This window comes from Pinus tabuliformis, chromosome 1_2, assembly GCF_031772625.1.
Source record: "Pinus tabuliformis cultivar Carrire ecotype Pingquan chromosome 1_2, CPIR1, whole genome shotgun sequence".
Lineage (NCBI taxonomy): Eukaryota > Viridiplantae > Streptophyta > Pinopsida > Pinales > Pinaceae > Pinus > Pinus tabuliformis.
Genome location: NC_142298.1, coordinates 741,082,957 through 741,110,083, shown reverse-complemented (window position 1 = coordinate 741,110,083; position 27,127 = coordinate 741,082,957). Strand labels below are relative to the sequence as shown.

General features: G+C 39.5%; 1 protein-coding gene across 4 annotated transcripts in view; it reads right to left on the bottom strand.

Moving 5' to 3' along the window:
• Positions 1-8,888: 8,888 nt before the first annotated feature.
• IVD (isovaleryl-CoA-dehydrogenase) overlaps positions 8,889-27,127 on the bottom strand; it is a 262,374-nt gene continuing 244,135 nt past the window's right edge. For all 4 annotated transcript variants that reach the window (XM_089395878.1, XM_089395880.1, XM_089395879.1 and 1 more), the window contains one exon: positions 8,889-9,394. In XM_089395878.1, coding sequence (XP_089252004.1) covers positions 9,248-9,394 — 147 coding nt within the window. In that variant the 3' untranslated portion in view covers positions 8,889-9,247. The remainder of the gene's footprint in view (positions 9,395-27,127) is intronic.

Here is a 27,127-nt window from a genome sequence, read left to right as displayed (position 1 = left end):
AAAGCCACAAAAATAACAATAGAGGGATTCTATGGAGCACAATAATAAAAATATGGGGACAATAGGGGCACAACAATATTAATGAGGGATACAACTACAATATTAATGGGGTAATCACTAGTATTATAGGGACCTAACAAACTCCCAGTTGGTCGTGGTCAGTTTTGTAATTGCCTCTCTTTGACTCCCCGCCTTTTCTTTCCAGCCTTTATACAGAGCAGTTAAATCAGACATTTCTTTCGTATTGCCTTCTTTAATGCGATTGGTGGTGAACAGGATGTGATTCACTGCTTTGATGATATTTTTCGATACTCTGGCTGCCCTTACGACTGCTAGCTCGGCCTATTTGATTCTGGCATCCCAATCTATGAAGAGAATGTCTTTGTGAGTTTCCTCAATCTCGAGTAAATTGGCTTTCCTCCCATCTTCTGTTTCCTGTCATTCGATGAACTAAGAGATTATGGTGTTTAAATCGTTAAACTCCATTCTTTGGTTGATTGCCTTATTTGTCAGCTGGTCACTAGTAGTCAGATAGGGAGTAATGTGTGACATCTTCTGGCAGAAATACTCTTGTTGTTTTACGAGAAGGGAATTTAATTCCAAGGCCTCTTTAATGAACTCCTCAGTAGTGGGAACATCCTTATATATTTCCATGGATTGCTGCATTTCCTGGAGTTGCATATTTTTGGCCGATATATCGGCTTCATGGCTTATTTTCAAGACCTCCATGTCTTGTTGCAATTGTGCCAGTTGCTCGCCCACCTGCCTGTTTGCACTTGCTTTCTTTGTCTCAAGCTCCTGTTCGAGATGTGCAATTCTCTCCTCTTTCTCCCTTAGTAAGGTAGAGACCTCAGTAGCCTTGTCCATAGTGGTCGATGCATATGCTCCCGTGAACTGTGATAGTCTAGTCAAGTTCTCAGCCGGATTAAAAGGAATGTCCTTCCACACAATGTCCATCGACTCGTTTCTAGGTGGGAATTCAGGTGTATCTACCCTTCTCCTTTTTCCTTGCCTTCTAACTACAGCCTTATGGAGAGGGCTATAGAGCACATCAAGTGGAGGTATTTCAGTCACTTTTAGAACGATTTCTGATGTGGGCAGAGCAGGGATAATTTCAGTATGTTGGGACGTTGTCACTTGTTCCTCCATAGGTGTGGCCTATTCACCGATAGACTTGGGATCTGTATCCTTATGAATATGCAGAGGAGTTTTACATTCCTATATTTCTTGGGTATTTGAGGCTTTGGGAGTACCTTGCAATTTCTGATTAAACTGATCCCACTCCTGCTCCAAACAACTGCCTTTGGCCTCTGAACTGATCTCTGTAGTCGGGGTGCTTATCACTTGTTTCTCAGCTGACTTCCTACTAGACTCAGCTGTGTTGTTTGCATTTTGGCATTTCTTTGTGTCTGGTGTCTTCTTAGTGTAGGCAATCTCTCTTGCTAATAACTTATCAGAAACATATAAAGGAAGGACGTGTGGATCAGTTGTGCTACCAAAAACCCTAATGTAGGTGAACCACTCTGCAATGAAATACTTGCTGACAATAAGCAGGTCTGTTGTGGCTTCTTGGGAAAACCTAGGGGCTTTCTTAATGAAAATCATTTGATGTAGCGACAACACAACAAAATGGAATATCTTATAGAAGTGAGGTATGTAATGTGATTCCCATATTTGTTTATGACTGAGATGGATTGGGTAAGGATTTTGTAAGGTCCATTTCCAACCCATGGTTGGAAATGTCGTGAAAAAACAGATAGCATCCATAATGTAGGCACTAAAATAGAAGGGAGGGAGGTTATCTGAAAAGAAGACTTTCTTCTGTTGATATTCGGTAATGGTGATGGCTAGGTTGTCAGATAGGATGGAAGGCCAATTCATGATATGGGAATTAACACAAGCATCAATCAGAGGAATCCATTCTATCGAAAACTTAGTATTATTGGGTAGCCCATACAATCTACATAACATGGTCGTTGCATAGTTGTAGGGGTATGCCAAAGAGGCTATAGCATATATACCCAATTTGTCATATTTGAACTTGTTGTCCAATACTCTCCAACCTGAATTAGCTTGAAGGGGTTTGGGTTATTTTTTGCGAAATTAGCCACAAATGTGTTGTTGTAGATATCCTGCGGATCATGGATGTGGTACATCTTCTTCAAATCCTCTGCTCTGCACGACCCTGTGAGCTCTATCCTTGAATTCTTGAACTGCCTATCTTCAATGATAAAGTTTTCGATCACCCACCTGATCATAGTTGTATAGGGGAGGATTTTAGCTCTTGCTCCTATCCTATGAAGGAAAGAATAGGAATCATCTCTGCATTGATGTCTGAAGGCCTTGTGGAGTCAGCTATTGCTCTCGTAACAGTGATTTTAGGACGCTCGTTCTCCAACCCCTTGTAAATCACTTCCCAAGTTGTTGCGCCTCCGCCAACATCACAAACTGTATTAGTGAAGATATGTGCCATCTCTATAAACTCAGATTTAACAATAATCTATTTGCTTTGTTTCTGCATCACCTTTCTTAGTGACATGTCTTTTGTCGCTTGCCTGAAATAGACAAGATATATCAGCGCAGACGATATCTGGTAATTAAGACTGAAAGCTTTTCTGAAATGACTTTGGATCGTAAGAAAGGTTTAATGAGATACTCGATTATAACTACCATAACCTGGAAAATGATTATCCTTCCTTGGTCCACTAAATGTTTATTAACCTGTCAACTCATTTGTTTTGGTATTTAAATCTTAATTATTCCACACGTTTTACAGCTCTTAATCGCGCATCGTGGTCTTTAAAGGCATATAGTATAGCGCTACCGGATGCATCAATCGAAATGTGATTGCGGATATCGCAATATCGCATTTCGCAAATCACTAATGGTTGTTCTAATGGCATGGTTAAGTTTCTTGCGAAATATGCGAAGTGTGAAATGCGATTTCGAAATGACAAGGTGATGTTATTGCAGCGAGAGACTTAGTCGCATATCGAAATTTTCCGAAGGTGTTTTAACATATTCATGCGGAAAAGTGCGATTTGCGATGTGGATTTCATCCTTAGTTCGTTTTGCAAAGCTTTGCTAGGTATTTTTATCCTAAGCCAAAAAATTTAAAAAGGTCCCCATTTATAGCCCTAACCTTAGCTATTGTTCTTTATAAATGGGGGGTTGTTTCGTAGTACAACACGACGCGACATGAAGATCGTGAAAAGGTAGAGAGAGACATAGAGTTTCATTTGCTGAAGTGAAAACTCAAGGAAGAACAGGAGCTACACAGACGAGAGAATGAGTTGCGACAGGAATAGGTACAACAGGGGGCGCAACATGCACAAACGGATGAAACTGCACCCACACAAGTTATAGATCCATCCCAACAGCTGGCATGGAGCAGACAAGGTAAGTAGTGATGTTGTTTGCATGCAAATAAATTTAGCAACATGCATGTCATTGTGCGCACGCATACGATCCCACCCATTTGGCACACTCACTGAGGTGAAGATAAGAAGCAAGTCTGAATGGAGCTGAACATGTACTTTGACAAGTTGATGCGCATGGTCACCAGAACACACTTGGAGATTAAAAAAGACACACTGCATCAATATGTTGCTAGTCTAGCCACACTCAAGGTGATGATGCGCATGCTATCAAATGAGTTGGACAAAGGGGCCATATCAGTGTACCTGGATGCAATAGAGGCAAGCGTTCACTTTCATCAGGATGTCACCATTGAGCGCACGGACACCATCACGGACGACCAAGCTTAGCATCAGTTCGCCACCATCGACCATCACAAGGATGTCAGAGTTGGTCTCACCACAACGGTCTGAGTATTAGTGATGTCTTGCATGCATTTCTCAAGCCATGTTGTCTCACATGGGTACATGTGCAGATTGTATCTAACGTCTTGTCAAGTGGAAGTTCAAGTGTCGATAGTTGAATGTAACAGTCATAAAGTAGTTGAAGAGTCATGAGGATAGACGAACGGTCACAAAGGGGAATGTCAAGGGTCACCCCACCCTTTGCTATAAATAGAACCCCATAACTCATTGTAGAGGCTTTTGGTCAGTGAAGCTTCCAATAGGAGTATCTTAGAGAAAGCTTGGACAATATTGTAACGAGCCTTGGCTTCTCCACTATGTAGAGCTAGTATATCTCTTTGGAGGAGTAGGTGGTTGTGACTGTAACATTCCACTATCGGAACTATTGGTTGGACATGGATGTATTGTATGATCAGAACTTACACTTCTTAATATAATAGAGCCAATATGTTTCATGCATATGTCGTATTGTATTCCAACTATCTTGCTTACTCTAAATGATATATGTATTTGTTTTCTTACGTGTGCATGTATGGACTATTATGTATAAGTATGTATGTGCTGATTGACTTAACCATCACTTTGGATTGCTCACTAACTTTCTTTCCAGCTTGTGATGCATCTTTGCTAGTGTGTTCCCTTCCAAGCTGCGTACTATTACAGGTTTCCAACGGGCGCACTCACCCCACTTTTCGTGTGTTAGAACTGTTCGTGCAATTTCCTTGACTTGCTTCAACTGTCACACCCTTACTACCAACAGGGACATCTTACTTGCCTCTGTGAAAAACCGCAGTCAAGGTGATACCATACAACCCACTGTTGGGAATCCTACACTAAATGGTCTGAGGTATAATTGGGACTTCTTACCAGGGAGATCCCCTGACATGTTGGTGGGTCCAGCACCGTCAACACTTCACATAATAGCAAAAGTCATATTTATGAATTGATGGTGACAATCATTTTTTTCTTCAGAAACTCATTACAATTTGTTGGATGTTATTCAATTCACATGCAAAAAGAAAGACAATTGGGTGGAACCTAGATTTTACAATTCAGTTTGAGCAGGGGGATTGGATTTTACACCGGCTTTTGTAGTGTTATTATTCAAACTGTCTCTAAAGTAAAAGTCCTAAACTTTGTAGGAGAGCCTAGAAGCAATTGTTAGGCAAGCCACCCATTGTTACCTCATTGGCGTTGCCTCTCATTTTAAGGCTAAGAGGTGGAAATTCCTGACCTAAGGTGGGTGTCCCAAAGGGTCCAATCAAGCTATATTGGTGAACAGGGAGATCAGTTCTCAAACTCGACTTGACTAAAGAAATTTTGTAACTCTCAGTTTTAGGATGTAATGCAAGTTTAACCAAATGAGTATGTTATCAAACCACCTACTTTAAATAGTGATTTGCTTAGACAAATGTGCTTGTTCATGAAATGTTATTATGCTTGGGAAAAGGAATGGGATTTGTTTAAAGAAGCATCAACCATTCAAGTGTTTATTCCCATGTGAAGCACACATACAAAAATGGAAGCAAAAGAACATATAGTATCATTCATTAACCATATCCACTAGAAGGACTTAGTTTTTGCTTGAATACTATTCATGCCAAAATTTAAACCACAATAATGATACAAGTATAAGGTGCAATGTCAAGGATCATATTAATTTAAAATGTGTCCCTTAGTCATCAAGATACCATAATATTAGAGACACCATATGCTAGAAGTGTTATGATTATGGACAACAAGATGAGGGCTTTAATTGCTTAAAAGAATGTACAACACATATACCACAAGAAATCAATAACATGTTGTTATAAATGACACACTAGGACAACATATATAAATAGTATATCCTTCTGATTCATAACACTTGAGAGCTTGAAAATTTGTCATTATTAAAGGCACACTACTTATATTTGTTGTGTATGTTTGAAAAATTACAACTATGAAAACCAATGATTCAAACTCAAGAAATTATGACAATGGTAGATGAATTGTATATATGTTGAGTATAGTAGTGAAGTATTATGGACAACAAGATGAGGGATTTAATTACTTAAAAGAATGTACAACACATACAAAATAAGAAATCAACGCCTTGATTTTATAAATGACACTTTAGGGCACCAGATATAAATGGCATATTCTTCTCATTCATAACACAAAGAGATTGCAAAATTGTCATTATTGAGGGGAAGTTAATTATATGTGTATGTTCGACAGATTGTATCCATAAAAACCAATGATCCAAGCTTAGGAAATTATGACAACGATAGATCAAGTTGTTAAGAACTATATATATGTTGAGTATAGCATTGAAGTATTAACCCTTTAAATGCTTGAATGCGTGTTTCAAAAAAAATTCATAAGGGGAATTTTGAGGTCTAAGATGGGCCTCCTAAAAACAACATACAACCAAAATAAAGTTTATAAGAACCAATAGGATTCAAGATGATGATGTCAACCATGGGGGATGATTCACCATTTTTGGAGTAAAAAGATTAAAAATAATAAAATAATAAAACTATTTTTTCAACTTGTATTTTAAATTTATCTCTCTAAGGTTTTACTCAAATTTCGAGTGGGAGTACTCATTGGATGAAAAATTTAATTTCACGTCCAAGGAATACCCATGTTGCATATTTTCGATTGACCCTACTACACAAAAAATGATAAATACAAGAAAAAGCATGATTGCAATCACATTTTAAATGTATTTCTCATTTTCCATGTAGCAGGGTCCATCGAAAGTATGCAACATGGGTAATGCTTGGATGTGGAATCAAATTATGCATCCAACAAGTGTTTCCGCTCAAAATTTGAGTAAACCAATTAAGAGATAAGTTGAAAACACGAGTTCGAAATTTTTTTTCTTCTTTTTTCCCTCTAAAATTTGATGATGTAATCAAATCTTATTTTATTATTTCCACTATTATTTTATAATTTCCTTAGGAGGCCCATTTTTTACCTCAAAACTCCCCTAATGACAACTCCAAATTTAAATCAACACCATACCTCTCCCTTTAACCAAGACATTGGTAGAAGAAATAATGATAAAACAATGGTCCCATGCACAACATCTTATGCCTACCCCATGTGTTCAATTTTTACACTGAATTTACCTACCCTGAAAGATTTTGAATCTTGATAGTTAAGTTATAATGTCCATTTTCTTACTTTATATATCATTCGAGTTCTATATTAAGTTTTGAGGAATTCAGAAGAGGGATCTGGATTTTGTGTTGGCTCAATCATGTTCAACCTCTTTGTCGAATTGCCTACTCCACATGATTTTGATCTTTAATAATTATAAAAGTTATAATGGCTATTTTCATAAATTTTTGCTAGAGATGTATACAATTTTTAAGTTCTTTAGTGATTTCTTTCATCTGCAAACTTGTATGAGAGGAGCCATAGAACATGGGGACTTTGGGTTTGTACATTGGCGTCTCAAGTTTAAACAATCAACTTTGATTTTTTTCTAGGTGGTTGAGCATATTAACCATGTGAAAGATACTTCCTTGCTCTAAACAATTATGTTCTGCATCTATTGGACGATTGTTTAAGCTAGTTGAACCAATAAAACCTAACATTGGAAAAGAGAACAAGAATTGGAGGACCTTAATATCTAACAAGTATATATTATAAAGATGTTATGCATGTTTTTCAAATGGATTGATATATTTAATTAGTATCATTATATTAGTTATAAAGGCTAGCTATCAAACACATAAAAGTATAGAATGAGAACTAAGGATCTTAATAATGCTGTTCTATGGACCAAATGTTGTTGTTGTTGTTATTTCACTGTCTATTATTTTGACCAATGTTTTGTGTTCATGCATTTTGAGGGTAGAGAGGTGATGAAATTGCCACCTGAAAATAATATAAAGACCCATTAGATGCCTAAAAGATACTTCGTCATCTTCCATGAACCTGTGAATCTCCCAATGGAGCTCCTTTGTCTGGTCCACCTTGCACCAATGCATGAGAGACTGGGGCAGGTAGTCATTGATTCAAGCTCCTTTTAGATCTAAACAATGTGAGCCTTCCTTCTTTCATCCATTGACAACCATTCTGGAGATCCCAATTTGCCAAGAGAATTCTAAGGCAAACTGCATGCTATGACCATTTTAATAACATCAAGCCACTTCACAAGGACGGTTGATTAGAATTCCTACAAAAAGATTCGTTTTCCAAAAGTTTGAAAGTGAGCCCCGTCTCTGAACAACATGAATGGCCAATCCAACTCTCGTATTTTTTGAAGTTAATCATAATAACTAACACTCACTGCATTGCCTCTTATTATGGATGATAATTTGAAAGGCTAATTTTTCCTTAGTATTACAATTTGAAAGGCTTTTGGACTTTATCTCTATTTTTCTTTAAGAGGCTCCATTACTCTTTTTGTTTTGCATGTAAACGGTTGTTTGCATTAAATGGGTAAGAATACACTTGGTTTCCATATTATAACTGTTTTGATTAGTGATCTCTAACCACCCGTCTCTTGTAGTGTAGTAACAATAAATTTTCCATCAAATAGAATCAGTTATTTTACACACCAAAAGATACATATATGTTTCTTTAAATCAAATCATTTTATGCTTCCCCATTCAAAAGTAGATTGCCATTTGTAAAGGATATAAGCTATCATAATCCTATTTCTCTGCAACTAAGGAATGAATAACCAAGTGTAGAGATATCTTGTTTTCATGCACCCAAGAAAGTGATCAAAACTAGTACCAGTAATGTCCAGAATATGGAAATGGCATCTTTAATTGCTTTGTAGATTTGAGCATTCTTGCTAATTTATTTTTCACGTCAAAGAGACATAATTCTCGAATCGTTTGAAAATTGTGGGATTTGATACAGTTTAGACATATTCTCTTAATAAATTAGATATAATAAAAACAGCACTGCAACCATCAAGTTTGTTGGGTCCACTTCAATAGTTTCCGAAGGAAGAGTATTAACATGAAGCTACAAACTCTAGTTACATTTTGGTTAGAGATCTCCCCTTAATTGTGGGATTGATATTATTGCCTGACAATAATGAGTTCCTTCTGAAAGTGATTCCAAATACCAATGGGTATGGATTTATCATTGCCATTGAGATTTTTTACATTAAGAATTTCTTCATGTAAATGCCTGTTGGCACTGCCATTCTACTTATAAATGAAAGGGAGAAAAACAGATATTGTTACTTACAAATGATAAATTTTGTTCAAATGCCGTAAGATCAACATGGCATCACCTTAATATTGACTCTATTGCTTTTGTAAATGGACATCATCAATTAGCATCCCCTTCTTATTTCACTTGTACCAACACCGATTCATCAATTTTGCATCCCATAGAAGATGTCGGACCAATTACCATTTTTGTTCAACTGCCTAGAGAATCAACCTAGCATCAGCAAAATATGAGCTCTATTGCTCTTGAAACAGGGCACGACCAATTAACATCCTTCTTATTTCACTTGTGCCAGCACCAATTTCAAACAATTTTGCATCCCGCAGAAGGCGACCAGTAGGATATTCATTCACATATCCATTCCCACCAAGACATTGGATTGCCTGCAATAACAATGAGTTATTTACCTCATGTTAAAATATAATAGTAAGTACATTCAATTGTACAAGGAACACACCGGCATGATATCAGAAATGAATTTGAATATTAACAGTGTCTTTAAATTCAGCACGCTCCACTTCAAACTACTATTAACATAAATATCTTTATTTATGTTGTGCAACAATTTCAGAATTTTACACTAATATAGCAATTAGTCTGAAATAGTCCACATAATGCAACACAGTAACAATACCCAAGATAGGCTGGCCCACAGACAATTAAAAATAGTATGTACTGACAGTTAATCTCCACAGAAGAATCAATGGCACTGATGAATGATTCATCTTATGCAGGAGAACGTTCAGGATACAAACAACCAGGTCATAACTCTCCAGCAGCAAATCAACACTCAGGCTTCAGCTCTCCAGCAGCAAGTTATCAGTACAACAAATGATTCTGGCTTAATTTTTATGAACCAGAAAAGAGGATAGGGCACGCAAAGGAACACCCCCAACAGCTATTCTTTGAAAAGAAGATGAATCCGGCCAAGGTGACAACTCTTTTGTCAGTGATAAGTGTGCCTAACCCACAGAGTGGCCAAACTAGCATGGACATCTACTATGACTCGGAAAAGTTTATCCTATGTTTAGTTGATCTTTATATATGTCTGTACTTAAATAAGCAGTCCCTTTTTTTGAACAGTTGTTCATGTAAAGAGCCTCTGAACTGGCCAAGCTTGCAATGAACTGTCTTTTCGTCCATCACAGCTGAGATGAAAGATATGCAGTCAATGTTAAGAGTTTTCATGGCTCCAGATCTCTAATAAACAAGGTAAATCATCTAGTCAGATATATAATGAAGAAAGTCTACGTAATACCTGGCTTCAATGTTAATGAAAATTCCTGGTTTCTGTTAGAAAGTAAATAAGGGGAAAAGATTAAAAAATGAAAATAAAAATAACACCATTGTATAAAAACATTCAAAAATAAATAAAATAAAATAATTGAAAAAGTTGCTAAAACTGAGGGTTAGGGTGATGCTCTGAAAGATTGTGATCCTTCTGTACCTTCCCTCTATTATTTCTTGTGCTGTCATATTGGTTGAGGCCTTGCTGGTCAGTCAGGCCATGGCCTTTTCACATAAGGCATTTGGGAGGCTTTATGGCCAACCCATCTCCTGAAAAAGCATTTGTTCTGGCAGGAACCATACCCAACTGGAAAGTGGAGATGGTGCACAAGACTCCCTACAAGTTTTTTCCCAAGGTGTACCATGAGGTAACAATCCTGCTTCTTAAACTCTCATTGATTTTTTGGATACTATATGACAGTTGTGCATGATCATTTTCAGGCAAGCTGCATCTTGGGTTATTTTGTCAGAAGGGCATCAGAGGGTGGATTAAGGAAGTGTGGAAACCATAAGGGTGGCACATAGCTTAAACAATGACATTTTATGTTTAAGTTTGTTGACTCAGCTCATGTTATGGAAATCCTGAGAAGGGACCCTGGCTATGTAAACCTTGGTTGTGCTCCCTTGATGGCCTAAGTACTTTTTGGCTGGTTAAAGCTGGCTAGTGGTGTTGCCTTGTTTGGGTAGAATTCCTTGCTTTTCCAATGCAGTTCTGGACCCTAGCCAGCCCTAGAATGCATTTCAGCTCCATTGGACAATTTTATCTGCTACGATTCTAATGGATTCCTCAATCCTAGGTAGTTGAATTTACATTAAGGTTGACCTGTCAAAAAACCATACAGAATTTGTGCTCATCTGAATGGTGTCAGTTTGTTCATAAACTTGCCAAATCTTGCTTTTAATGTCAAATCCTAGATCATTGTATCTGTGATTTCCCTTTGATAGTCAAGTCAACCCACTAGTAGCCCACCACATGCAAACTCCACCATCTCCCAATGCTACCCAAGTGAGAAATGATGGTGAAGGTGGTTGAACATAGTTAGTTCAAAAGAGTGAAAGCTCTAGGCCAACCAAAGCCTCAAATCCTGAGGCTTTGACAATTGAAATCCTTTTGGCTGTTCAAGATATACTTCTCGATTTCCATGTAGAAAGGCTGACTTGACATCCATTTGATGGACTTTGAAGTTCTTCAAACACACAAATGCCAAAAATATTATGATAGCTTCTAATATAGCAATTGGAGCAAAGGCTTCTTCGAAGTCAGTACCCTCAACTTGAGCATGGCCTTTACAGACCAATCTTGCTTTATTTGTTACTACTTTTCCATCTTCATTCAACTTGTTTCTGAAGACCCATTTGGTGCCAATCACATTCTTGTCTTTTGGTCTGGGCACAAGTTCCCATGTCTCATTCTTCTTAATCTGATTCAATTCTTCCATAGCATTAACCCAATGCTTATCTTCACTAGCTTGTGTAAAGTTCTTGGGCTCTATTTTGGATAGCAAAGAAAAATTTGCTTGTTTTGGTGTACTTACCAATCATCTTCTAGTCTGAACTCTCATATTTATATGACCATAAATATGATTTCTGGATGATACTTTTGGACAAATCTGGATGGTGTCTTTGGATATTGGTGTTCTATTTCTTCTTGTTCTTTATTTTCTTCTTCCTTTTTTCGTTCTCTGTAGATTATCTCTTCTGGATCTTCATTTGTTTGTGACTTTTCTTTTTGATGTATTGCTTCATCCACTCTTACATCAATACTTTCTACAACCTTGTGCAGTCTTTTGTTATAGCATTTTTAGGCCTTGCTTCCAGATGCATAGCCAAGAAAAATACTTTCATCTGTTCTGGAATCAAACTTGCCTAAATTATCTTCATTTATCTTTATATAGAACTTGCTCCCAAATACTTTGAAGTATTTGACTGTAGCTGGTCTACCTTTCCATAATTCATAAGGTGCTTTGCTATTGTTCACTTTAATTTGTGACCTATTCAAAATGTACATTGTTGTGCTGACTGTTTTTTCCAAAAGGTGTCTAGTAGTTTGGCTTCATGGAACATTGTTCTAGCCATTTCTTGTACAGTTCTATTCTTCCTTTCTACAAATCTTATTTATTGTGGAGTCATTGTTGCTAAAAAATATCTCTTGATTCCATGACTCTCGCAAAATTCATCAAGTTCATTAGAGGTAAACTCACTTCCTCTATCTGATCTTAAGCACTTGATTTTAATTCAATCTCATTTTCAACTAGGGCTTTGAAAGCTTTAAACTTTTCAAATGCTTCAGATTTTTCATTAAGAAAATTAACCCACGTGATTCTTGTGTAATCATCAATAAGCAACATCAAATAATTCTGAAAATTAACCCATGTGATTCTTGTGTAATCATCAATAAGCAACACCAAATAATTCTTACTTTTTCGAGTTTGAGCTCTTGCTGGTCCACAGAGGTCTGTGTGTACAAGTTCCAATGGCTTTGATGTTGAGTACTCCTTTGTTTTGAAACTAACTCTTGTCTACTTCTCGTGCTGACATGGTTTGCAAATAGTGTCCATAGGTTTTGAGATCCTTGGCATATCTCTTATTGCTTGTGTCTTGCTGAGTTTTACTAGATTGTCAAATTTTATATGACCCATCCTTCTATGCCATAACCAGCTTTCATCTACTTGTCCCATAACTTTTTTCTCCTGACTTCTTTGAGGATATATTCATTGCTTGGGGTTTTGTTTGCATTTGCCACTAATCTTCCTGAACCTGCTTTCCTTATCTCACATCCTTTAGAATGAAATGTGAGGTTGTAACCTTGATCACACATTTGACTGACACTTAGAAGATTGTGTTTTAACCCTTCAACATACAAGACATCTTGTATTTTAGTATTTCCATCATCAGGACGAAACGTACCTTTTCCAACGATCCTTTGTTTATTTTTAGTAGCTTGAGAGGTACTCCAAGCCCTAGGGGTTTGGGGTTTGGAGGTTGGAGTGCCACAATAGGGAATTGTGGGCTTCAAACCCAAGGTGTGGGCTTTGCACCCAAGCATGTGGGTGTGAATCCATGAGGCCTATTGGACATGTGATGGACGGAGATGATAGAGGACGTTGAGACGAATCCAACGCAACAAAAATCATCGAATTCCGAGTTGTCCTTGAGGAGATATTAATTTCTAAAGTTAATAGGTGGGCTTGGTTAAGGTCGGCCTATTGGTTGGAGGCCTTATGACAGCTAGACAAGCCCTCTTTGTGCAATTCGTTGAAGCCCTTGTATTGTGTATAAATAGAAGGTGAGTTTGGAGTCAAATAATCATATCCAAGTGCAAGCAAGTCAAAGTGATCTTCTCTGTTTTGGGCTGCCGGTCAAGGTGCAGGTACAGTGAGGTAGAAAGAGACGTTTTGGGTTTGTTTAAGGCTGTTTTATTTCTGCAGTACAGGCAGAGTTCACTTGGGAGAGGACCGATTTAGTTGGGAGGATATCTGGGCTGTTTGGGAGCATTTTGGAGCTGTGTTTTGTTACAGGTATGGGCCGCAGACTTTCCTGAAGTCACAGCAGGTGTATAGCCCTTGTTTGAGGAGGCTAAGATGTGTAGCACCTTAATTTTTCTAGGCCGCAGTCAAGGGAAGGTACATCGAAGTCTTGGGGCCAGTCTTGGAGCATAAATGCAGGAGTTTGCAGCAGTGTTTGGGGCTGTTGTAAAGCCCTAACCAGGACTGTCCATCTCAGAGTTAAGTGCACAGAACCCATGGTCAAGAAGAGGTATGGTTAGTCTCTTCTTGTTGACAGTGTTTGCTAAGTGGATGGTATGTTTTGGTAGCCTGTAGTAGCCAAAATAGGAGGGGCTGACTTGGTGGTTAGAAGCCCTAACCAGTGGGCAGTTTCTACAGTGATTGATTGGTTGTTGGATTGGGCACTTGGTGGTTGGTGGAGGGCAACAAGGAAGTGTCCAAGGTAGCCCTAGAACAGGTGGACAAGAAGGACATTGGACAGCTGTGTGTTGGGTGAAGAGTTGATGGCCTAAGTAGCTCCTTGATGGACAAAGGAGGCTACTCGGAAAGGTAGTTTGGTGCTCAGGGATTGGCCAGCCTAGAGGAGCAGATTGGATCAGCCAAAGTTCATTGTAGCAAAAGAGACTTGCAATAGTGATAGGTGGCAACCCTCCTGGAGTCTCTATGTGTTGTTCCTTGATGGACTAAGGAGCAGCTAGTGAGCAAATCGGGAGTGACGGACTGGCATGACGAGATACGACATAGATGCTGTGATTGTGCACTAGATCAGCAAGATTGTCATTGTATCTTGTATCTTGTACTAGTGATGTATGAGGGCCATTATCCCTAGTATGGGAGCCCTAGAAAGTTGTATTATACGCTGATAATATAACAACGTTGGTTACATATATTGTTGTTGTCGTTCTTAGTGTGCACGCGATTGGTTTATTGTTGTTTATAACCACTGTGCACAGTAGCTTTGTTGTGATTCTTGGTTTGGTAGTGTTAGTAATCTAAGATTCTATCATAGACACCAGGATCATGATAAAACAACATGGTACCAGAGCTACTTTGAAGGGCCAGTGAATCAGAGTGTGCACAACGAAGTACAACTTAAGAGGGAGTTGGTCACATTGTAGGTGAAGGGCTCACTACAATGTCGAAGTTGCAGGTTGGTCTCCGGTATGAGGACAGGTTGGAAGGGCTATCCAACTATAGTCCATGGAAGGAAAGGATCAAGTTGGTCTTGCAGGTCAACAGGATCTGGGAGTTCGCCGAGAAAGAAATCAAGAAGCCAACCGAACCTAAGGAGCTGGAAGTGTACGAAGAATTGGATATGAAGGCGAGATTGATAATCCTAGATGGTGTGAAGGTGTGATATTCCCACTTAGCATTATTGCTAAGTGAAATATCAATTTTGGTAAATTTTGTCTTCATTCATGTTTGCACTTAGGAAATGTGGGTTTAGAGACCCCACATCGATTTTTGATTAAAAGCAAGCCCCAAACATTAGAGGAGGAGGAGAATATCGAGCCCCTAGTGGAGCGTGGGGGCCACACATGGAGAATTGTGGCCCACATGGAGAATACGCATGCCTTGGAGGGAAATTCGGTGGGAGGAAATCGAGGTGGGCCCACATGAGTACGTTGGAGGCATTTTGACAAAAAGGAAGGGAAGGCACTCTTTTGGTCATTCATTCATCTATTTAGAAATCTTGTCTTTGACATAGCACGCTTGAGCTGAAGGCAAGTCTGCAAGTGCTGTTTAGCAAGAGTGTCTCTGAGCAGAGATCTCAACTCTTGCTTCAGTGGACTTCGAGTGCCAACCCAAGGAGGGAGTTCCATCCTTTTCCGATTGTTCCAACTTCCAACAGTGGGAGTACGAGTTTGTGTGGTGGAGACACTAGCAACAACACAGAGCGCACAATGCTTGGAGGAGGCACACTTGGGAGTTGAGGAGTGAAGGGCGTTTGGCCCTGAGATTTGAGGAGTTCAGGAGAGCCTTTGCTTGTCGTTTGTAGCTATTTTTGGGGTCCTTTGCAGCAGGATTGACAGGTGGGTCGAATTTCCTAGCAGTAGAGCCATAGAGGAAAAAAGGACTGAAATTCCAAGGTCAACCATAGCCCAATCCCTTCGTGGGTTATTCTGGGTATTCAGTGGAGACGCCGAGGTTAATTTCCTGGATTTTTTTTTAGCATCAGAGGAGGCCCTGGAAACAAATCTTCTCACCCAACAACGTATTTTTGGGCATTTCAGCATAGAGCCAGGACATAGAGCAGCAACGTACATGAGGGGGACTTCTTATTGTTCATTTGGGCTTAGCTAGCTTGCCTTGAGTAAGCCTCAGTGCACTCTTTCCAACACCTAATTGTACCCTCTTCATATTATAATAAAATGGCTCAGCAATGCAGTTTTGGTGCATAATCATGGTTTGATTCATGTTTTTAATTTTTGTGGCTTTTTGTTTATATACGCTTTGTTATTTACTGTAAAAATTCCTTAGGAATATTACAGAAGGAATCCCTAATACCACATTTGTCCGGGAAGAACACTGCACATGAGATGTGACTCTTCAGAATTTGTTCCAGAATAAGAACGAGAACCGGGTGCTAGTATTGGAGGATAAGTTGAAATCCACCAAGATGTCGCAGGATGAAGGAGTGACTTTGTATCTGACGAGGTTGTCTCAGGTCAAAGATGAGCTTGTTGTTGTCAGTATGACTATTTCAGATTCTGATATGGTGAGGATTGCTTTAAAATGGTTCACTGAGGAATGGAAGCCCTTCATCAAGGGGATCGTTGCCAAAGAGGAGTTGCCAGACTGGAATAGGCTGTGGGATGACTTCATTCAAGAGGAGTTGCGAGATGAGGATCTTCATCCGAAGAAGAAGGCTTCAGACGATGACGTGGTACTTGCAACACGAATGAAGGGCAAGCAGAAGGACTTGAGTAAGATCAAGTGTTTCAACTGTGGCAAGATGGGTCATTTTTTGTCGAGATGTCTAATGGAGAAGAAGATGGGAGATGATGAGAAGAAGAAAGGGAAGTAGGTCGTCGGTGCTGCCACTTTGGTTGAAGTAGATGCTCTCACCAAGATATTGGATGAGGAGGACTTTGCCTTGATCTCTCATTTCTCTCAGGGTACCATTGATGAGCCTGCATGGTACGTGGACAGTGTTGAAAAGTGTAACTAGGTTCGGTCTTCATAATGACATGTAATTGTGACTTTTGTAAATGATGTAATGAAGAAAATAAAATTATTTTTGTAAGCCTTGCTTCATGGGTTTCATGAGCAAGTGATTTTATTTTAGATGGCTCCCATTGAGAGCCTTAGGATTGGTCATTAAAAGTCAAAGAGTCTATGTCATGTATGAAGAACCCTTCTTGGGGATATAACAATGTATTTGAGTCTATAATATGTCTAGAAAGCCCTCCAACGACAAGCACTAGTTCTGCTCTTGAAGTCGGCCTCAAAACAGTGAAGAATTCATGTCGGCTCTCCATGAAAAGACACACCCCTTCAGATGGACATGTTGGCTTATTTATAGGACGAACTACTATATATATAAGTGCAGGTTCTTCACATTTCAGACAGAGAAATCCGAGAATATCTCTGAGATTTTCGGATGGAAATTACAGTGAGAAATTCAGAAGTCTCTCTGTGGTTTTGTAAGGGCAGTGGCAGTGAAGATAAGTTCAGAACTCTATTACAGTCATCAAGTAAGTTCGAATCTCTGTTTTTGGGTGGATAGATACAACAAGAAGGTACAGTGAACAGTTTGGGCAAATCACAGTTAAGGGAATTCGGATCCCTCTTGATTTCGGGAAGATGAGCACAGTGACTAGTTCGGATCTACTTGATCAACAATTCGGATGAAATGTAGAAGACTGTCTCAGTAAAAAGGATTCGGTCAAGTGTACAAGTTGATAGAAGATAAGCTCGGTGTCTCCCTGTCTCGGTGGCACATCAAGTGCAGAAAGACAGTATTGATGATACAACAGTTCGTTGATGATACTACTGTGTTGAGTTTCCATCTCAGAGAGAAGGGCTCGGTGAAGGAATCAATGAAGTCAAGAGAGCAATGAAGATCTCGGTATCAAAGGCAGTGATGAAGATCTTGGTGATGGCAAGGTCGAAACGAAAGAAGAGCTATGTTGCAGGAAATGTAGGGCAGGAGGGCGTTTCCGTACGGAAACGAGTACGAAACGCTGAAACGCGTGTGGTAGGGCCGTGAAACGTGTTTCAGGCCGTAGTGCCACGTTTCACGAAACTGAAACGTGGCCAATACGGCCGGAAACACGTTTCACGGCCGTACGACTCACGTTTTAGCATTTTACTTGTGTTTTTTTTAAATTTGTTTTCTAATTTATTTTTAGGTTATCCTAGTGACTTCTAGATGCCTGTCTAAAGTTATAAAAGTGAACTTTTTCCCTAGCATTGATATGCAGTTCATCAGGAAGTTTGAGGCATATGCAGTTCATGGTAATGTTAAATTCTTAAAGTAAAAGTGATATTCTCCTTTATTTTTCATTTTCATATGTAGTTCATCAAGATGAAAATGAAAAATAAAGGAGAATATCACTTTTACTTAAATTTTTAACATTACCATGAAATGACTCAGGATGTTTGAGAGTGGTTTCGCCCTCATTGGATTTCATATGGAGAAAGTAGAATTTTAGATCTCACTCAAAATCCAGCAGACTTATCTGTTTTTCAGGATTTTAGGATTGGGGGGATTGCAATGTTTCCATTGGATTTTATCATATACTAGGGTATGGAACTTGTATTTAATCCAGAGAACCAAGCCCTCTATGCAAGGGAGACTCCCAATAACCAAGAGCATGTAGGGTACTAGGGTATGAAACTTGTATTTAATCAAGAGCACTAAGGTCGTTTGACTATGTAGGAGGAGACTCCCAATCAAGCACGAGACAAGAAATTATAAATTTCTCGTGGCTGATTTTGGATATTTCTATTTTCATTATGTGATCATTCATGAGTAAATGTGATGTAAATTTAGAGACTTATAGTTTATGTATTGACAATTGACAATTTTATCATAATGTAATAAATTAGAATGTATCATATATGCTTTATGATTGCACGTATTTCTTAAATGTCCTAATATATATATATATATATATATATATATATATATTCGTTTTTCCCCGTTTCCAAAATTTGGGGAGGTCGCGTTTTGTATCGCTTCCCGTTTCGGAAACTCGTACCCGTTTCGTGCAACCTTGAAGAAGAGTGAATGTCAAGAGGACTTTTGTCTTTATCCTGGAGAGGCTACTAAGACAAGGGTCTTGGTCTTGGTATTCGTCAATTGGAATCTCTATAAGAAGAATTTGTGCGGGTTTTCCTCCCAAAGAGTGAGAGGTTTTGGCCTTGGCTGATAGCCTACATTCTATGTCTCTTATCTATTTATGTTCATGCATTAGTAACTGTTTGATGAAGAAGAACAATAATAATCTAAGTAAAGAAGATCGTAATCTAAAGAAGTAAAATCATTCACAAGTAGCCACTAATTGAAGAGAAATCACCTAATAATAATGCCCTAGATTTCTCAATAGACAGTGGTGTGTTGAAACATATGACAGGGTCATAGGAGGTATTCAAGATTCTAGCTGAGTGGGACTCGAAGTTGCACACGGTGTTGGGCGACAAAAGTCAAAAGCAGATCCGAGGATTGGGAGTTGTACCATTCAGGATGGAGTCAGGACAAGTGATGCAAGTCAAGGATGTATTGTTTGTACCAGGACTCAGATATAGAGTGAAATCTGTCTCAACATTCAAGCAGAAGGGGTTTGAGGCCTTGTTCTAGAGTGGGAAGGCAAAACTCAAGCCTAGAGGCTCTACCTCCACAAGTGTCGTGATTGGAGTTAGAGAGCATGGTCTATACAGGCTGACAGGCAAGCTTATAGATCATGGGAAGAAGAAGATGGATGACCAAGTGCAGGTTCCAGAGAAGCTGGTGCAAATGCAGGCTTCAGAGGGGCAGGTGTAGGTTCCAGAGAAGAAGGTCCAAGTTCCAGAGGCTCAAAGGGAGTCGAGTTCTAGAGGGAGAAAATAGGTTTAGAGGGAGACTTTGCAGCCCAAGAAGAGCACGTGGTCAGTGGGCAGCAAAGGTGCTCCTACAATTGCCAAGAAGGAATCATGGAGAGAGTGGAAGACATCTCAAAAAAAGAAGAAGCAGGATGCTTCTAGTGATAGTGACACTTTCAAGAAAGGAGTAGTTCATACTATAGGGATTGCCACAGTGGTGAGCGCCAGGTGTTGGGCGAGTGTTGCGAGTAGTGATGATGATGATGAGTTACTTCCTAGTCTTGGAAGTACCTCCCTTGCTAAGAGGAAGTTTTGATTTTTGATAGCTTGGGAGATACTCCAAGCCCTAGAGTTCGGGGTTTGAAGGTTGGAGCGCCACAATAGGACATTGTGGGCTTGGAACCCAAGGTGTGGGCTTTTCACCCAAGCATGTGGGTGTGAATCCATGAGGCCTATTGGACATGTGATGGATGGAGATGATAGAGGACGTTGAGATGAAATGCAACAAAAATCATCAATTTTCGAGTTGTCCTTGAGGAGATATTAATTTTTGAAGTTAATAGGTGGGCTTGGTTAAGGTCGACCTAGTGGTTGGAGGCCTTATGACAGCTAGGCAAGCCCTCTTTGTGAAATTCGTTGAAGCCCTTGTATTGTGTATAAATAGAAGGTGAGTTTGCAGTCAAATAAGCACATCCAAGAGTAAGCAAGTCAAAGTGATCTTCTCTATTTTGGACCATAAGTCAAGGAGCAAGTACAGTGAGCTAGAACGAGTCGTTTTGGGTTTGTCTACGGATGTTTTACCTCTGTAGTACAGGTCGAGTTCACTTGGGAGAGAACCGAGTTACTTGGGAGGAGACCTGGGTTGTTTGGGTGCATTTTGGAGCTATGTTTTGTTACAGGTATGGGCCGCAGACTTTCCTGAAGTGATAGTAGGTGTATAGCCCTGGTTTGAGGAGGCCAAGAGGTGTAGCACCTTAATTTGTCTAGACCACAGTCAAGGGAAGGTATGACAAAGTCTTGGGGCAAGTCTTGGAGCATAAACACAGGACTTTGTAGCAATGTTTGGGGTTATTGTAAAGTCCTAACCAAGACTATTCATCTCAGAGTTAAGTGCACAGAACCCGTGGTCAAGAAGAGGTATGATTAGTCTCTTCTTGTTGACATTGTTTGCTAAGTGGATGGTATGTATTGGTAGCCTGTAGTATCCAAAAGAGGAGGGGCTGACTTGGTGGTTAGAAGCCCTAGCCAGTGGGAAATTTCTACAGTGATTGATTGGTTGTTGGATTGGGAACTTGGTTGTTGGTGGAGGGAAACAAGGAAGAGTCCAAGGTAGCCCTAGAACAGGTGCACAAGAAGGACATTGGACAGTTGTGTGTTGGGTGAAGGGTTGATGGCCTAGGTAGCTCCTTGATGGACAAAAGAGGCTACTAGAAGAGGTAGTTTGGTGCTTAGGTATTGGCCAATCTAGAGGAGCAAATTGGATTAGCCAAAGTTCATTGTAGCAGAAGAGTCTTGCAGCAATGATAGGTCGAAGCCCTCCTGGAGTCTCTATGTGTTGTTCCTTGATGAACTAAGGTGCAACTAGTGAGCAGATTGGGAGCAACAGATCGACAGGACGAGATACGATATAGAGGCTGTGATTGTGCACTAGATCAGCGAGATTGTCATTGTATCTTGTTTCTTGTACTAGTGATGTTTTGTTAAATTTTTCTTCACTCAAGATGACTGTTGTCCTATGTTTCTTTATCAAATAACTCAAATCTTGAATTAATTCAATAAAAGAATTAAAATTCTGAACTTGTAGCAGTCACTAACTTTTCAAGTACACATGAAATTCTGTACTTCAAATCATCTTATTGTAAATGATCAAAAACTTATAAAGACACCTCAACTGAGGTTTTCAGCCTTCTAGACACTCATATTTGCTAGATCTGCTTGTTGTTCACTTAGATCTGCACTCAGATTTGCTAGATTTGCTTGCTGTTCACTTAGATCTGCACTTAGATTTGCAAGATCTGCTTGTCGTTCACTTAGATCTGCTAGATCTAACTGTTGGATATGAAAGTAAGTACTTTAAATTCTTTAGATCCAAATATCAACATGCATAAGTAATTGAAATAAACTGTAAAAATACTCAAATACATCAATACACAAGATTACCCTGGGGAAACCCAATAATGGAGAAAACCCCAACAAAGACCTTCTTACTTTATTGCTCTTGAACAAATTTGCAGGTACAAAACCCTTCTTGAGGGTGCTACAGTACAGTTCGCTGGGAGAGAGGACAACTGGAGACAAATGAAGCCTTAACTGATTTGAAACTTCTTGCATGCAGGTGTAAATGACTTAGATCAACTCGCCTTGAGCCAAAGATGTTAGATCTGAAGCAACCCAGACTAGATCTGAGCTTCTATGAAGTAGATTTCAAAATTACTTGGGCGCACTATAGAAAATAGAACAGATCTAGGCGAAATGATTGCTGAATTTTGAATGCTTATATCTAACAGCTGAGAAATTGAAACCTTGGACACTCAAGAGGGATAGGTGCGCCTTGGAGAGTAGATGAAAAATTGGAGAAAATGAACTTGTGTAGAAAATTGCTTTCTCTTGGTCCTTTTTATCATTTTCTCTTGGCTAGAATGGAGCGCCCAAATCTAATCTTGGATTGACATTGAATAAGCTTCATGTTCCTTCTAGAAGACTCCATGGGGGAGGGGATTACATTGACATCTTTAATATAATAATGCCTTTATAAACTTAGGAAAACTTAGGCTTTTAGCCTTTAAATCATAACATTACATTATAACATCTCAACTAGTCACTAAAGCTATAGGAGTTTACATGACGAACACTTCTACATGACTCAAGGCTTTTACATAGACATTTTATCACTCTCTCAACCAACATGGTCCATTCACCTGCAATTACATTTAAGTACTTATGTTTAAGATAACAATAAGAAGGTCTTTTTCATGTGATCGTTTAGTACTACAACTTGGACACGTGTTAGAGTAAGCCTAGGAGGGGCCAGGTCCTAGGTAGTAACATCACAACAAGCCAAGGAGTCCATCATACCAGTACTAGCTCACATGACTTCTTCATTCATCCTTACTCTTGCTAGACTGAGTCTTGACTATTGCTCAAAGAGCTCACAAGACATTGCCTTGGATTTTGCACATGGCTCACTAGGTATCCACTAGCAGCGCCTTCATCCTGGCTCTTGTCAAAGCTCACAAGGCTTCTACCTTCGCCTTGAATTTTGTAGTGGCTCATGGGATTTATTAGTTCTCCAAATCTTCCCTAGCTAGCCTTAGGGTGGACATTTAAGGCCTCTCATTGGAGAAATGACTTCCAATGCTGCTATTTTGAACACTCCCTCTCAGTGAGGGAGGCATTTTACGCAACTACAAGCTTGCCTCCTAGGTGCGCAAACTATTTTACTAGCAAGGGCTTGGTTAGGATATTTGCAACCTACTCTTGTGTTGCTATGTACTGTAGCTTGACTGTTTTCCTTTGGACCATGTATCTTACATAATAATGCTTCAAATCTATATGCCCCATTATTTCATGGAACACGGGATTCTCAGCTAGTTCTATGTAGCTTTTATTGTCACAGAAGAGGACTGTAGTCTCCAATTGTTGAATCTTGATTTGGGGTAGCATCGGATGTGCTCTAGCCACGAAATTTGGTGGATAGGTTGGAGCACATGAGATCTCCAATACCCAGAAAGGGATTGGGCAGATTCTAAACAGATCAGGAGATATTAAAATAATTAATATTTTTAATGGAGTCCCTAAGTCTAAACTTAGGGAAAATAAAATATTAATGTGTATTAATATGAATCTGTGTTAGAATGGTCCAAAAGACATGGATCAAGTCAGATCTAATCTTAGCTGTTGATTAGGGACTTAATCTTAGCCGTTGAGATGTCAACTGAAAAAGTATAAGAGGAGGCTTGAGGGGCACTTGGAGAACACACTAAGGGAGACCAGTCAGTTCAATTTCTGGAGCGGGGTTTGCTGAGAAATTGAACCAGTGGTCTGGAGAGCAGTCAGGAGGCAACAAGTACGAAATAGAGAGATAGGAGATCAGCGCAGAAGAGGCAGACGCAGAGCCAGAGGAAGCCACGCAGAGGCAGTGAAGACTGCGCAGAGCCAGAAGGGCCTGCGTCATCCACGCAGAGGCTGCAGGAATGATGTAGAAGCCCAGAGAGGCTGCGCAGAGCCTTAGTAGGTTGACGCAAAGGGGTTTCAAGCTGTAGCAGAGGTCAGTAGGGCCTATGTTGGGTTTAGGAAAGTGCTGGAAGATTGTCTATCTATGGGTACGCCAGTTTGGCACTCTGTTGTACAAGAAAATTGCTGAACAATAAAATCCTCCCTTGCTGCACTGATTTTCCCACATTGGGTTTTTCCAAGGACGTTAGTCCAAAATAATTGTGTCAATGTGTGCATATTTTTTGTTTTTGTATTACGATGTGATAACTGCAACATTATTTATTTTAACATTTGTTGAAGTAATTTCATGAATAACTTATGATGAAATAAGTAGGAAAAGTAAATCAGTTGCTGCAGTGATAGAATTTTCACACGAACCGAGTTTTGCACATGTTGACACCTAATCATCAGGATTGGGTGAATAAAGATAATTGATGTAAATAAATAATAAGAAATATGAACAGTCATCGAGAGATGAAGTGAACAGTCTTCCTCATGTATATAATAAAGACCAACCTGAAGGAATAATATGAATTGATTTGGTGGAGTTACTACTTGGCCTGACATGGTATCAGAGCCAGTCCTAATTTTAGTATTCCTGGCCTTGTAACTCCCTTTTCTACCTTTTCTGCCTATTTTCCTGTTCTGCCCGTATTTCAGAACAGACACCCCTAACCTGGTAACAGTGTTCCATTGCAAAGGGCGGTTTTCGAAAAGCATTCTCCACATGATTGAACGTTGTATACACTAGGACGGCCTCGTCCTCGGCTGAAATGCTTCGCTCATCTCTGTAAAGTACCGCCTTTAATTTTCAAGATGTTGGTCGCGGTTGATTAAACTCGTGCCATAGTGTGAGTCATTTTAATTAAACGACCACTTGGGCTACGAGGACAAACCCATCTACGTACATCTCGCTCATCTGCAACCTCCGCCCTCCGTTTCATCTACAGGAAACGCATTTGTTCTTGATTAATACGCCTTACTCCGTCCCTTCGTTTCATCACCAGGAAACGCATTTGCTCTTGTTAATACGCCTTACTCCACCCTAACCTTCATACGTAAAAGACCCCACAAGGCTTTCCACCACAAAGGGAGCGTTAGTCATTTGACTCGGAGGCAGACTCTTCCGTGCCAGGTTGCTGCAGTTCCCTCCGAAAGACGAGCGCGGATGGGAATCGAACCCGGAATAGTTTGCTGCTGTTCCCTCATGATTTTTTGAACACAGCCTCTCACTTGGAATGGGAGCATAGTATGGAAACCTGTGAGCTGAGAGAAGGAGTCGACTGGGTATGGAGGTCGTGAAACGGTGCTCACCCATATATTGCTTTCTGTTCTGGTGTATATATATGTGTGTGTGTGTGTGTGTGTTCCATTATTCTACGCTACACTGTCTCATTTCCAAAATATACCAATGTATTAAAAAAAGGGATAGTATAGCGTTGTTGGTCTATTATTCTCTGCTACAATGTTGAAATGGCGTTACCATGCTATGAATGATTTTTAATATAACTATGGTGTAATATTACACATACCACAATTATGACAACGTTTTTTTTATGACAGTACTATATTGATATAGAGTATTATAATGAAACGTAGTGGGTATTCAAACGCACTTTGATATTCGCTTTAATACCACTATTAGAATCGTTTTTTTAGCAACAGAAGTTTTTTACAACATGCATTCAATCATATCTATTGTGGGAATAGTTCTCACTGGCAAGGAGAACTATCCTGAGTGGTCCCAGATGATAAAACACACCCTCATTTTCAATGAGTTGTGGAAAGGAGTGGGTATTGGAGATAGAGACAAAGAGCCAGAACAGCCTACCTCAGACAAAGAGCTTGCCATTTGGGAAAATAAGAATAGCAAAGCTTATGCATTAATCGCAGCATCTGTAAGTGAATGGAGTGACCTTGCTGGCGGATGTGGACCAAGGACAGCAAGTTTCTCTTTAGCTGTGGGAGATATAGAACATGATGCAGAAGAAAGTCTGGAAGACCAGGCAATTTAAGCCTGATTGTGCCAAGCCCTGATGGCTTGATTTTTTATTGGTCTACAAAGTATACTGCTCCATCAACATTGTCAATAAATTCTTCAAAAAAACCTTTTCTATGAGTCATGTGGCAAGTTGCTCCTGAATCAAGCAACCAATCATTTTTCCAAGAAGCAAGTGAAGCATTAAATAAATCTTCATTTACTCCAATATTACATTGTGCTACCACATAATGAGCAGATTCAGGTGCTTTACCTTTGTCTGTGTCATTAGCTTTACCTTTGGGTTGATTTCTTTGCTGCTCAATTTTGTCCCAAGGTATTTTGCATGTAGAGGCATCATGTGATCCATTTCTTTTGCAGCGTATGCAGTGCAAATCTGCCTTTTCTCCTTGAGATTGTCTGCCCCCCTGCCTCTGAAATATCTTCCTCTTCCTCTTCGACCACCTCTTCCTCTGGAAGAATCTTGAGCAGGATTCTTTTCTTTATGAGCAAGGCACATAGCCTCTTCAGAAGATTCAGGGGCTGTCTTCTTTCCAAAAGCTTTCTCTCTTTCAGCAATTTTTTTTCACAAGAGAGTCAAAGGTAATATCTTTGAGATTTCCATTTGCTTGCAATGACTCAAGATAATTGGAGTAAGTAGGATAAAGTGCCTTGAGAAAAGCGATGAGAGGAATATCCAATTCGACGTTAGTGACTTTGATATCATGCATTATAGACTTTACTTCGGATGCAAGAGCAAGAGGATCATTATTTTGCAATTCAAGAGTGAAGAGTTTAATCATGAGTTGAACAACTTCAAGTGCAAAATGTGAGTCATAGAGTTCTTTCAGCTTTTGTAAGGCTTCGAAAGCAGTTGAAAATGGCGAAATATGGCGACTCACCTCTTCACTTACAGATGTTGTGATTAATGCATAAGCTTTGTTGTTCTTATTTTCCCAAATGGCAAGCTCTTTGTCTGAGGTAGGCTATTCTGGCACTTTGTCTCCGTCTCCAATACGCACTCCATTCATATGTTTGATGGCAAGTTTGAGGTGAGAAAAGCATCTGACAACTCACTTGTCATGAGGGGAATAGAACAAGAA